Source organism: Panthera pardus, unplaced genomic scaffold (assembly GCF_024362965.1).
Source record: "Panthera pardus isolate Hobbes unplaced genomic scaffold, ASM2436296v1 HiC_scaffold_6, whole genome shotgun sequence".
In the NCBI taxonomy this organism is placed as follows: Eukaryota; Metazoa; Chordata; class Mammalia; order Carnivora; family Felidae; genus Panthera; species Panthera pardus.
This window is the reverse complement of record NW_026526991.1, coordinates 60,620,627-60,635,175: the sequence shown is the minus strand read 5'-3', so window position 1 is coordinate 60,635,175 and position 14,549 is coordinate 60,620,627. Positions and strand designations below refer to the sequence as shown.

The window sequence follows — 14,549 nt, the reverse complement described above, 5'->3', positions numbered from 1 at the left end:
TTCAGCAACTCTCCTCCCATATTCTCCTTCTATTAACCTTTCTCCCCATTTATACAAACGATCAAATAAAACAAAACGAATGAATGGTAAACTGGACCTGGGCAGAGGAGCCCTTTGAAGTAGGTGTGTCTTTCGACTGGGGAAGGGGAGGAGTTAGACCTCCGGCAGCATCACCCCGCCCTGGTCAGCTGGGAAAGCAATCAAAACTGCTGCAACTCGGAGACTCCGGCCAGAGCGCAGGAGCTGCCCAGAGGCTGTGGTCCTGAAAGCTCCACTCCGGGGAACTAGCCACTCAGAGGAGGTACTGAAGAACAGCTAAATCAGCTGCAACGGGAGCATCAGCCTGAAGGCGTCCTGGAGGAGCATACAGAACTCCAAGGAACGAGTAGAACAAGAATCAGTCAGAAAAAACAGATTCAGTGACATATCTAAGAGGCAGGGGCCGGTTTAACATGGATCGCTAAAAGTACTTCCTTCTCCTATGATCTGGACGCTCAGGGAGACTTGGGTTCTCTGAGTCTCCTCCAGGACACAGATCCAGACTTCACACCAGGGACCACCACTGACAGAGGTGAGCCCTTGGATGGGGGTGGTACGGGACTACTAAAGTTTCTGTGGGAAGTTCCCACAGACCTAGAGGAGCAGTTGGGCTGAGGTAAGTCTCTTCTGGGCTAGGAGAAGAGGGAGTAGGACTTGGAAACTTGAACAGAGAAGCAGACAGAGAACATTTGGGGACGGATATTAAAATTTTAACAATTTCACTAATTCCAATAGCACCTGCCACCCGAAGTGAAACTCACACACTCAATCATTTTTATAAAGTAGAGATTACAAATTATCATCCTCTATGTCTGTCAAACTCACCCTTCCATTTTATTAATGCAGGAGAAAAAAATGTCCAAAAAGTTTAACTTTGTCTGAGGTGGCTCAGGAAGTAGGTTGCAAGAATTGACTCAATCCGCTGCTCTGTTCACAGCATTTTCAGGCTGTGGAGAGAGTGGAAGGGGTAAGAAGGGGAATGGTAATAGACTAAGATATGAGAGAAGATGTCGGAAAGCTATGGAGCATATTCTTACCGTTTCCCCCATTTGGTGTGCTAGAAATTCTTAGATAGTTGTAATAGAGTGGTGAAAATTTCCTTTTCCTCAGCTCTTTCCACTAAGAAATCAGAAAAGAAAGGTTGTTCTTATATATTTTTGTCTCCTCTGCCTCTTATTCTTCATTTACCACCCCCAAACTGTATCCAGAACAATAGTAATAAATGTAAAATGCTTCCCTTGTTTTCGGACAGAGGGACCAGGGATCAAATGTTGAAGAAGAAGGGGGAAAACTAAAAGATTGAGTAATTTCTGTTTGCAAAGTTCATCATTTGGGTTTGAGGCTATGAAAACCGAAATATGATATGGCTGTGTTGGGTACGGTGTGCCTGTGTGTGTGTGTGTGTGTGTGTGCGCGCGCTTGTGTGTACAGGTATTAACCAAGAGAGAAAGTGGTAGAGTCTAAAAAGTTGTATAGGAAGAGCACAAAACAGTCCACTGGCAGTTTCTGGGCAGAGCAGGTTGTGAGCACCCCGGTCTGCATTCTGTCTTTTTAGTGTGAAGACTCTGCCGCTCTGAGCAAGGCATTTAGCCTGTCTGGTGCTTGGATTCCTTAGAAACTGAGCTGAATAGGCTCCTTTCTGTTGTACTGAGGATTCAGTCTTAGGCTCAGGAGGTGAAGTGAGTACAGTCAGCTTCCAAGAGGAAATATACTGTCTCATCACCACATGCACACATGTAAGCACCCTTCATTCACGTGTCCATCAATAGAAACTTCTACACAACAAGTCCTTACCCTTGCTTTTCATAAATCTTCTAAATGAGATACGAAAGACAGAAATACTATTTCCATTTTTCCCTAGGAGTAAAAAAAAAAAAGAAAATAATTTTCTGTGCTCATTTAATAAGCGAGTGATAAAAGAGTGGAGAGGGTCTCAGTGCCAGGCTTCTTTTAGTACACCTCTGAGCGGGTTCATTAACAGGCTCAAAGCCATGGTAGAATTAGATTCTTGATCTAGAGAAAACGGAGTTGATTTCCTTGATCAGAAATCACAACTGCACCACACACATTTTCGGCTCTCAAGTCTAAAACTGGATGTTCATCATCTTTTTTCCCCTGCTAACTTTTTGAGGCATTGGAGACATTTAGGTGGAAAAAGTCAAAAGAAAAGAATTATTACTTCTTTTAATCTTTGAGGAGTCCTGGATTTTACTTCTATTTGAGAGACATTTCATTTTTCTCCTCAGAGCTCTGGCACTGGATTCTGGTAGGAAAGTCTTATCCCCAGTAGTGTCTAATCAAAGACAAAAGGAAACAAATGTCCAGGGCTAAGAGCTGTGTGTGTTCTGTCAGAAACTTCATGAACCTAAACATTAAAGTAACTGAGTAGGAGTGTCCAGCAAACTGCTGTGTCCCCATAATAAAAAAAACAATAAAAGTGACTAACCTCCTCCATGAATATGGTAAAAGAGTTTTGGGCAATCCGGTAGAAACAGCTGATAGAACTCTGTTTCTTCACCTCTTGCAATGGAGTAGAAGCTTTGATACTTAGTTATTAGGTTGGAGGAGGGGGTTTGTCAGGGAATTTTTCAAAATGCATGTTGAGATAGAGCCATTAGCTTTTGTTGGCATGAAATCAATAGTAAGCACAGATTGTTAAGTATACTTGGTTTTGTCCATGTGTCCAGGAGAAGTCATGATGAACTTTAGGAACGATAGTACTTAATACTTATATGGCATTATGATGTCTGGCACTATATTAGCTCATTTTATGCTCACAATAATCCTATGAGGTAGGACTATTATTATTCCCATTCTAAAGAGAGGGAACTGAGGCACAGATAGATTCTGAAACCTTAAGATCACATATCTAGTATGTAATAGAGCTGAAGTTTAAACTCAGGTAATGTGACTCCAGAGTCTGCTGTCCAGATACACTGGGAGAAAAGATGGGCTATTGGGCAATTGTTAGATCATCTTCTGAGCCAATTAGAGGAGGTTCCCTCAAGATAAGAAGAGGTACAGTAGTTAGCAGAATCTACTTTTATGATTCATCTGTGGGAAACAACTTTTATTTTTGAATATGCAAATTGTGTAAATAGATTAGATAAGAAAACTCAAGAATAAACACAAGATAAATATATGGATAATGTTTTATAGCATTTAAAGTTTACAAAATCTTATTTTTATTTGTCTTGCAAGAACCATGTTAAATATACCTTACCTCTATTTTATCAAAGAGGAAATGAAAGACCAGAGAGCTATGTAATGTGTTTGAAATCAGCAACTGGGAATCAGAACAGTTGGGACTAGAGTGTGCGTCATTCCAGCTTTCATGATTTTGAAGCCACCGTATATACCCATGCGATGCTCCTAGAACTTAATGGACGAGAATCTATGAAAAAAGAGAGAGTTAAACTGGAGCCATCTATATCCTTCCCAGGGTTAGTAAGAGAAGAAAGATAAAAAATGGTTGCCCTTTACATTCTTTTAGCCAAAGCCAGTTGGTTCTTTTCCTTCGTACCTGCTGATAACCTGACTTGAAAGCAACTCTTTGACTCTTATAGAAACCATCAAATTATGTTAAAGGCGAAGGATAGTCTACTCTATTCTCCTAATCCCACTTCTTGGTGGGGGTGAGGATGGACAGAACTTGGCTAGAGTCCAGAGGTATGGAGGTGAGGATCATAGTAATAATAAAAAGGCCAATTACAGAGGCTATCAGGGGCAATTTGGGAGACTGCTTTCCTCTCCTGCATCTTCCTTCTCAACTCTCCCTGCATGTAAGTATGACTGAGTGATGATGATGATGAAGAGGAGATGAGAGAAATAGAAGAGAAAAAAGATAAGGAAGCAGAGTAAGAGAAGGTGGGGGGGGGAATAAAAGGGTGGAAGCGATAAGAAAAAAAAAATCTATAAGAGGAAGGAATCCTGGAATCTGAGAGTTAAACATTGCAAAGAACAGCTAAACTAGCCTCCCTTTGGATGATGTTCATTTCCTGGTGATTTAGTTCAGCTGATCCACACCCCCTGAAGTCAAAGTGCCTTCCTTTCTTCCTGTAGCTGTGGTGGGGGGGGGAGGGGGGAGGAGAAATAATCTAAAACCTAGGATTTGGAATCAGAAGAACTGGCTTTATGTCCTGCTCTATCAGCTCTATATCTTTGCATTTCCATCACTTAATCTCTGACCCACAGTGACCTCGACTACAAAACAAGCATAAATCCCCATTTCCCTCAAAGGTTGGCTATAAGGCTACACAAATGTTATTATAATTACGTGTGCAACATTACGTTTCCCAAGCCTACTCCATCCTTTTTGGCCTCAGAGTGCACCTGCCTCAGAAAGGTCTGTGTTACTTTAACAGAAAGTTAATTAGGTCCTTCACCCTCCCTCTGGATATCGGGCTGAGTTAGAAGTGCAGCTCAGCACACAAGCTCCATCATCCATATTAAAAGTGGGATTTTCTAACTTGGCCTGGGCAGCCAGTTGACCAATAGGTTCCAACGTGTGTTTTCAATAAAGCTGCTTACCCAGGAAGCCTTATTAAGTGAGTAAGTCAAGCTGACATGATTTCTGTGCTGATTAACATGAAACCTAGGCTGTTTTTGCAATGCAGTAACATTAATTATTTATAGGAGGTAAATGAGGGTAGAAGGAAAACAAGCTCAAATTACCAGAAACAAATCAGATCATATATTTATATTTTTAAAATCTATGTGCTAAATCCTGCCTCATTGATTTGAGGCTCAAGCTTTAAGGATCGAAAAACGTGTCTCATGCTCTCCCCTTTCTGATACACAAAAGTGATGGAAGGTTTAGCGTTTCAAAGACTAAGTTGGTAAACTGGCATGCCCCAATGCTGCTTCTCAGATACTTTTATTTGGTAAATTATATACCTGCAAATCGCTCAGCAAATCTCAAAACAATTCACCCTTCCAGAATTGAACATAAAATGTTTACTAAACCACCAGTCTCTTCTGGTTTTCGAAGTGCAATTTTTTTTCAAAGAAAATCTGGATTAAACAGTATCTGTTAGGCAAGTGAATTAAAGTAGTCAGGGTATTTCCATGTTTGTCTGAAATAGTCCTCGCTTATGCCTGCAGTCACTATGTTCTGTTAAGTTTAGAGTTTGACCCAGATTTTTCATTTTTAATGAAGTATTATTATAATAGTTATACTAAGATAATCTTGAATAAGCTTTGTAGACCTCTGGATTGTAAATCTAGATGTTGCCATATTCTTGTCTGATGGTGTGAGATGCCTGTGCAATGAAAGAGTTTTATTTTTAACATATGGGTGAATTTAAAAAATGGTCAGTGGTAACCCTGCTCTCTTTTCATGATCCTTTTAGACACCATGTCACTGACATCTCTAATACCACTACATTAGACAGACCATAAGGTGCTTGATGAAAACCAAAATGCTCTTCTGGTGATAGTGAGAGAAATAGTCATGGTCACATGGGGGTACCAGCCAGTTGTGGCACTGCTCTTTCCTAGGATGCTTGAAGCTAAGAGTTGGCAGAGTCAGTGGGAAACATGGAATGTTACAGGTTAAGTGTATGTGGCATATCTCTCAATAGAGGCTGGGCAGTCCTCTGAAGAACAAATTAGTCTGAATGATCTCAGCACAGCGTTTCATTTATTTTGTGGTGTAAAATACAACAGTGTACTTACTTACTGTGTGATATGCTTTTTAAATTTTGCAATAATTATAATTATATCCATGTTATAAGTTTTAACTACATTAGCACCTTCTTTTACTTTCAGAAGTTTCTCTGTTTGGATAATAATTTATATGTCCACCTTATCTATTTCCCTTTTTGATCTGTATTCTGGAAAGAAGGAAAGATATATTTTGACTCTTATACCAGTTATTTTTGCATAAAATCTCTACAAGACAAGGCACCAGAGAATGAAAAGTACAAGGCAGTGGCACTACCATGAGTAATCAAGTCAATTTCATTTTTCTAAAGTTGATTTTTTTGTACTATGCCATAGCTATATTAGTGTTCTTGGCATTTATTTGAGTCTTAGATTACTTATTTAGAATGGTGGACTTGGACTAGATAATCACAAGTTGAATCCCAATACAATTCTCTGTTTTATATCTAAGATATAAAAAGAAAGTTTAGTTTTAAATCAAAGCAGATATTCACAGACACTAATCATTGCCGTTTCCTGTTCCAGAACCTGGAAATGGCAAAACCTTATGTGAAACCCAAGGAGATGACAGAGTTGGTCAACACACCATCCTGGATGGACAAAGCTCTGGGCTCTCAGAATGAGATGAAGGAGGAAGAGAGAAGATCAGCTGCTTATGGGATGCTTGGAAGCTTAGCTGAAGAGCATGACAGTATTGAGGAGGAAGAAGAGGAGGAAGATGATGGGGAGAAGCCTAAGAGAAGGGGTCCCAAGAAAAAGAAGATGACAAAAGCTCGCCTTGAGAGATTCAGGGCTCGAAGAGTCAAGGCCAATGCTAGAGAACGGACCCGGATGCATGGCCTGAATGATGCCCTGGACAACCTGAGGAGAGTCATGCCATGTTACTCTAAGACTCAAAAGCTCTCCAAGATAGAGACTCTTAGACTGGCCAGGAACTATATTTGGGCTTTGTCTGAGGTCCTGGAAACTGGACAGACACCTGAAGGGAAGGGCTTTGTGGAGATGCTCTGCAAAGGGCTCTCTCAGCCTACAAGCAACCTGGTGGCTGGATGCCTCCAGCTGGGCCCTCAGTCTGTCCTCTTGGAGAAGCATGAGGAGAAATCTCCTATTTGTGACTCTGCCATCTCTGTCCATAACTTCAACTATCAGTCTCCTGGGCTCCCTAGCCCTCCTTATGGCCATATGGAAACACATCTTATTAATCTCAAACCCCAAGTATTCAAGAGTTTGGGAGAATCATCCTTTGGGAGCCATCCACCTGACTGCAGTACACCACCTTATGAGGGCCCACTCACTCCACCCTTGAGCATCAGTGGGAACTTCTCCTTGAAGCAAGATGGCTCTCCTGACCTGGATAAATCCTACAGTTTCATGCCACATTACCCTTCTGCAAGTCTAAGCTCAGGGCATGTTCATTCAACTCCCTTTCAGGCTGGTACCCCTCGTTATGATGTTCCCATAGATATGTCCTATGATTCCTACCCTCACCATGGCATTGGGGCCCAACTTAATACAATCTTCACTGATTAGGGCAGTAAGACAAGCATTTCAGAGGATAATGTGGACATGTTTCCCATAATTCAAGTGGGTTGAGCTGAAGATTCAATGACCTTAAAGGAACCCTATAGATAGATATCAAACGCAGTAGTCCCAGTCCATTTAGGCCTTCCTGCACCTGCCACCCTCATTTATCATCAGCTTCTCACACTGTATTGATTCATTTAGTTAGGGTCCTCAAGTGAAATTATTTGATTGTTTACAATCATGTGGAAATACAACAGAAGCCCTGGGCCCTATTCTAATGGTGCCAAAAACTCATGATCTATGCCACTTAATTTTCCATTTCTGGCCTCTGTTTACTGATTGGTAAAATCAGACAACTGTTTTAAGTCTAGATGATTTTAAAGTCCTTCACAGTTCTGAAAATTCAATAATTTTGGTGATCACTCCTATAAACTTACTGAAACTGAAAGAATTGAAGAATAATAGTAAATGAACACTGTGTGTGAAATGATTAGATGGAGTTGCCAAAGGAGCACAGATGCATTTCTCTCGGGGACCTGATAGGACGTCTATGCATCTATCTAAAAATTGTCTCCAAAGGCTAAAATCCTAACTTGGCTGTCACTGTGAATAACAAAGCATGTTCTTTAAGAGATTAGCTCTACTTCTTGTTGGCTGAGGCTGAACATCTCTTTCTTAGTAATATGAGAACCATAGCAGAGATCTCATACCAACTTGATTCTTGATTAACATTTCAAAAGCACTTTTCTCAGTTCTAGAGATGGGGCAAGCAAGTCACTGTAAACAGACTCCTATGACCAATAGAACTTAGAGAAGTCATCCGTACCATTTCATAGCCTCTGTAACCAGGAGGCTCTAAAAATTCTGAAGATGCTCAGGGGCTGCTATTGGAATCAGCAAACAACCTAGGTCATATTCAAGAGCAATAAAATGGCAATTGGCTATACTAACATGGCAATTGGCTATACCTTACCATAGTTTGGTGACTCCCTCTATCTCACATCTGCCCATAGGAAGACCAAATTTTCTTTGGCAAGATACATTTCATTTGGTTACACAAAACATGGTTAAAACCACTGACCTCTGTCCACACCAATTATTCTTATATTTTCTAGAGGGATAAGCACCAATCAATTTATGACCAAACTTGAATTTTTCCAATGCATATACAATTCCTTATCTCCTCCTCCACTAATTGTTACCTCTTCTTCACTTCTAAAATATAATATGTTATTACATATTGTAGATAACATTCCAAGTGAGCAGACTTAAGGATGCAGAAATCAAATCCAAGGTCGGTGAATGCTTTTACCAATTTATGTCTTCATCACAGGTTTATCCTGATTTGCAGGATGTTTATTTTTCTTCATGGAACTCCTCTTTTGTTTATATCAGCATTAATTTTGTCACATTTTTTTTTTCAGAAAAATGTGATCTGAGAAATTTCAATGTCCTGTTCAATCTGCCAGGACAATTATTTAAAACAAACTAAAAGCCTAAATGGTTTACATGATAGTGGATCACATCCTGCTCTGCCAGAGAGGATAAGTTTAGGATGTAGGGTACACAAATAGGACCAATGAATAAAATTGATAAGGCAGATTAGTATGTCATTTTCTACAGCTCAGCTATCCCCTAAACCCTGCCAAACTATCTGTGGATCTTGACTTTTTTTTTTTTTTTTACCCTCTTATTTATTATCTCCTTACACTCTAAGTTATTGTCTTTCCATTTTGCTTGCAGCGTTAACCCTGTTGTATTTTGCACCCTTGGTTTGTAGACCCCCTTGAAAGTATCCTTGCAGAGAGATCTTAAATCCCACCAGCTACTGAAGTGGTTCCCTTTTCCTAGCGGGAAAAGGCAAGTTAAATGTCTACAAGGCCAGCCTATGTGCTTTCTGAGTCTATACTGGCACTTACCTTTGTGAGAGGCTGTGGGGGAATCTATCCTTGAAGCTAGTATTTTCTGGCATTTAAGTTTGTAGATAATGAATGTTGTTGGAGTTATTTATTAGATATTATTTATTTAATTTATTTCTCCCTTTCATGCAAATTTCTTCGGCTCCATACATGTGCTTGCAAACCTTCCCTAAGGCTTCCTTTGGAAAGTAGCTCATAATTTTTCTGGAATTCCTGAGTTTGGGGTGAGGGGAAAAGGGGAAGTTAGTGCAGAATTACCTGTAATGATTTTATAAAAAGCAGCAATAATTTGAATGGCTATGCAAGTTAATGTTCTTAGATTTTTTTCCCATCCATTCTAAGAAGAGCGAGTTAGTTTTGGGAAGCTGTTGTTTATGCTTTTGGGGAATATGGTACCCATGAACCAGGCCTCCTTGGGATTGTTCAGAGAGACTTTCTAATTGAATTAAAATTTGGGAGTGCAGTATGATTGGAAAGAACCTACTCTCTTACCCAGGGTGGTCTCATTCTTCAGGGGATTTTATGAAATAAAAGAAAAACAATTGTTCAAACTTTTTGTAAAAAAACAAAACAAAACACAACCCAGACTGTTTCTCCTCCCTTTTTTCTAGCAGAAATAAAGCTGTGAGTTTTATTAGACACTGTGTTGCGTTGTCTGTCTTCAAAGTTTTTCTTCACTTTCTTCTATCCCTTTTCTTGGACTCTGTGTCCTGTAAGCAGCCAGCAAAAGCACAGGCCAGCCTGTCAGGAGGATTTACATCCCATATTTCAACTCCTCCTTTCAGAAGATTTGAAAGGTCTAAACTAAGTAGTTACAAACCTAGAAGCACTGATCTCTGTCACACACATAATCAACTATGTAATTAGCAGTTGAGGAAAAAAGATCTTCCCATTTACAGAAATCTAGGGTGATGGGCATTCTAAGCCACTGAAGCACGAACAGGTGGACCATAAGAAGATGTACTATTATCCAAAATTGGGCCCACCAACTTTTCAAAATTTATGAACTATACTTTTTGGCAGCTTCTTCTTAACATCTCTTCTCTTGACTTTTTTTCTTTCAGGTCCCTTTATTACATGAACAAAAATGCTGATGATAAATAATGATGATGATGATGTTGATGATAATGATAAAACATAGTTGGTTAGTCAAAGGAGAGAGTTGGTTTAAGATATTTAAGAAGCAAAAAATATGGAACGAAAGTCATTCTTTCACAGCTCTCCTCATCTGCCTGGTACCCACTTTCCAACTTGAAACCGCTTTTTATGTTTTACTTTATCAGGTACCAGAGACCTGTTATACTGATAAGATAATATCAGGTAGATTAGATACAAATATTAAGTTACATTATTTTCTCCTTTTCCCATATATAACACAGTTCTGCATATTAGTTTTGTTTATTTTGACACATACCATGGAGCATTTTCTTATGTCATAAACATTTCTTAATGTTTTCTTATAGCTGGTTGGCATTCCATGTTAAAATGTAATTAAAACATAATTTAGATTTTCCCAATTTTTATGATATTGAGTGAATAATCACGTACACATGTCATTTGACACTTATGAAGAGAATCTTTACAAATAATGTTTTAGAGGAATAATGATAAATTGGCAGATAACAACAATTACATCTAGCAGTTTTTACTACGTACTATCACTTTTCTAAGTGATTTACATGTAGTAATTCATTTAATCTTAAAACCATCACTATAAGGGAGACACTATTGTTATTTTCATTTTACCAACTAGCAAGCTAAGGCATAGAGTAATCTGTTCAAACTCCCACTGCTAGTTAATGGTGGAGCTAGAATTGGAACTAGTTTATTTGGTTATTTGGTTGTTTGCCTGGTAGGTACATAACAATGTCATATCTGCAAGAAGCCAGAGCTGGTGGAACTTTCTGACATCTCTTGAGCTATTCTTTACATATGACATCCTGTTGTATCTATGACCCAGACTGGCCCACCCCAGACTCTGCCATTGAATCTGAGAAGACTTTCCTTCCTTTGACAAAAGCTCAACTTTGTATTGTATGTTGCCTATGTAGATTATGTAGATACAGGCTAGCTCACAGACCAATGCTTTATTGCTTGAAAGTGTCCATCTTTCAGAGGGCCTAAATCTATTTCACTGCTATCATTTCATAGACCTTTAGTGCTTTAGGGAAAAAAAAAGTTTTACCAAGGAATTATAGAAATGAAAATTGCAACAACAGAGGAGCATCCTAGCTTCAAGATTATTTTTTGTCTAGCTATAAAACTTTAAAGTACAGTTTGGCACATTTATTGCAAACATTAGCTTTAGGGGAAAATACATGATAGTTTAGTTATGCAATTTACTGGTTGAATAACATTTGTGAAGTTGATTAATTTCTCAAAACCTCAGTTCCCTCAAATTTAAAATGGCAATGATAGCAATGGCTATGTCACAGGGTTATTATGCAGTCAAATGCTCTACCCCTGAACTATACCCCCTGGCTTTGTCACAGGGTTCTTATGATGAGTCAGTTGAGATAATACATCCAGAGCACATAGTAAGTATCTAATAAGTGGTAATTACTTACACCCATGTTATCATTCATTATTCTTTGGTAATTTTTATGTTAACTTGTCTCTTTGCCTTCAATATCTGATTGGGGGAATGTTGATGGTGAGTGTAGCAGGCTTAGGGCCCCTATAGAATTCTTAGTTAAGAGGATTGGGTCAGGTAGACTTGGGTTTGAAACTAACCATCTGAGTAGTCCTATGTAGTTTATTCAACATCTCTATGCTTCAGCTTCCTTCTGTATAAAAAAAGGCATAACAATTCCACCAAATCCATAAAGTTGATATGAGAATTAAAAGTAATGATAATGCCAGTGAAGGGTTTGCCTCAGGTTCTGGCACAAAGGAAACAATTTGCCATTATTATTGTTATTATTATTACCAGGGAGGAGATGGGAACAAATGAGGGAATTGAGAACAAGAATGGAGAACAAGGGGACAAAGCAGAGCTTTGAATTTATACAGTAAATCATTGACTGGAGCCAACATCAAAATCCAAGCCTTTGGACCTGTAGTCCATACATTGGAATATATTATATTCTAACTCATCACAGGGACAGAATTCCCCAAAGGCAAATTTCCTGAATTTAGCAAATAAGAAACACCATATTTTTCTTTCTTTTCTGGAAATTGGTATAGAATAAAAGGAGACTTGTGGTTGCTTTTTATGTCATCTGGCTTGAGGCCATGTAGAAAAAGAATGCTATTACATTACAAATACTTAGTACTTTATATTTCATACTTCATTTCAATTCAATTTTACAAATACTCATTGAGTATTTCCTGTGGGTCAGGCACAAAGCCAAGTGCTTGGAATACAGAAGTAAATATATGACCATGCTTTGTAGGTTGATTGTCTGGGACAGTATAAAATAATAGAGCATTTTTCACAGTTATCAATATTGGCAACAATGTGAGGGCAATAGTTGAAGTATTATAAATACTGCTTGATAAAGGAGGAAACTGACACTCAAGAGATACTACTGAATAGCTAAGTCAGGTAATCAGCTGGAAGTTAAGTCAGATTATCTGATTACAATGTTGTTTTGTTTGTTTATTTGTTTCAATAAGTGAAGTCTTGCTTTATTTGGGGTTAAGTAAAATACATATTCTGAAATAAGGTTAATGGATTATTATGATAATTTTGGATAACTTACTTGGTTAAATTAATTAACCCTTCAGAGTCTCAGTTGCTTTGTTAACATTGCTAAAGTTAATCACTATGAATAATAAATAAAGCGAAGAAAATTGTGGCCAAGGCTAGCTGTAGATGCAGTAACCAGGGAGGTAAGCTGATCGTAAAAATTAAAAGAATCCCATCATGGTTGTAATAACACACTTGAAAATAAAATGTTTGACCAATGCCTCCTATGTGTGTAAGTAAATAAACTTACCAAATGTGAGTTGGAGATCATTTTAAAAAATAATAGCTAAAGACTCAAGGAAAGGAAGAGGAAATTGCTGTTTATTGAGCATCCACACCAGGTCATAAAGTCAGTTTACAATATTGAATCAGTCTTCAAAATAAGCCACTAAAGGAAGTTCCAGATAGTGTAGAAACCTGTGTAGAAACCTGTGTAGAAACGTGGAAGCAAATTTGAGGATGTGGCAAGTCATGGAAACTCTCGGGGCTTCTGTTTTCTCATTAATAAAATGAGATGATTGTGCCAATAGACATTCTTCATAGTTCCATGAGGGGCCAATGTCCCTATTCACTGACAGATAACCACATTTTGGGAGGGGGGAAATGAGTGAATGGTGATTAAGTCAAAGCTAATAGGTAAGGCAAAATGGAAATAGGAAACACATAGTGTTTACAGTATGTGTAAAATACATTTAAACATTAAAATGAAGGTTGGGGTTCCTCGTGTGGTTTTATAATTACCAGGCAGCTATTTTAAGGAACTGGGGTGATTTCAGTTTGTTATCAATTTAAAGGCCAATTTCATAACAGAGATATTGACTGCAACATGTTTGGCCACTGAAAGGCCCATATGCTACACGGAGCTAAAATAAACTTATCAAAAATCAAATTAGGAAATTGCATTATTCCTAGAATTGTGCCCCTTTCCCTCCCTTAAGTGGGAAAGGATAGGAAGGCGTTTGACTCTTATTTACTTGGTTGCAAATACAGCGTGTTCTCCGTTATCCATATGAATAATCCATGCTGTGGATGACTGGTGGAAAATATTTCACATGAATCTTGTTTCTTCATGCTTGCTGATATGTTCCTACATTTTGTTGTGTGTGTGTATGTGTGTACACACATATGAATGTGTCTACATTTAAAAAACATACATCAAGTTATATATATATGCGTGTGTGTGTGTGTTTATGTGTGTGTGTATTTGAAGGTATGTATTGGTATATGTCGAACATACACATCCACACATACACACACACACACACACACACACACACATCCATCCATGTATACTTACATATTTGAACGGTCTAAAGTCAAATGGCAACCCTTTTGGATCATTCAATGTTTGCCCAGTCTATATGCTGAGTTCTTTCCTTCATTAACCCGATGGTAACAACAGCTAGAAGGCCAGGCACTGGCAAGGGGGGGGTGGAGGCAGAGAGCTGGGAAGGAAGTGGAGGAGACCTAGTGTTTCCCACTGGGCTGGACTTGGAGGGGCAGCCTGATACGGTAAGTGCTCTTCCTTGGTCTGAGCCTGTCCTCTCTCCTTTGAGAGCCGGCCGCAGCGCGAGGCGGATCCAGGGCAGGCAAGCACGTGGCTGCCTCGCCAAGGGCCAGGCACAGCCGCAAGCTGCTCAGGGACTCCTGGAGCAGACGCTCCCCTGGCTCCTGCTCAGCCTACTGTTGCCAGCCGGCAGCTTCCCTCCTGC

General features: G+C 39.1%; 1 protein-coding gene across 1 annotated transcript; it reads left to right on the top strand.

The window, feature by feature from the left end:
- Positions 1-217: 217 nt before the first annotated feature.
- NEUROD4 (neuronal differentiation 4) lies at positions 218-8,178 on the top strand. The gene is made up of 2 exons (XM_019419644.2): positions 218-571; positions 6,229-8,178. The coding sequence occupies exon 2, from the start codon at positions 6,238-6,240 to the stop codon at positions 7,231-7,233; it is 996 nt and encodes a 331-aa protein (XP_019275189.1). The 5' UTR covers positions 218-571; positions 6,229-6,237; the 3' UTR covers positions 7,234-8,178.
- The last annotated feature ends 6,371 nt before the right edge of the window (positions 8,179-14,549 follow it).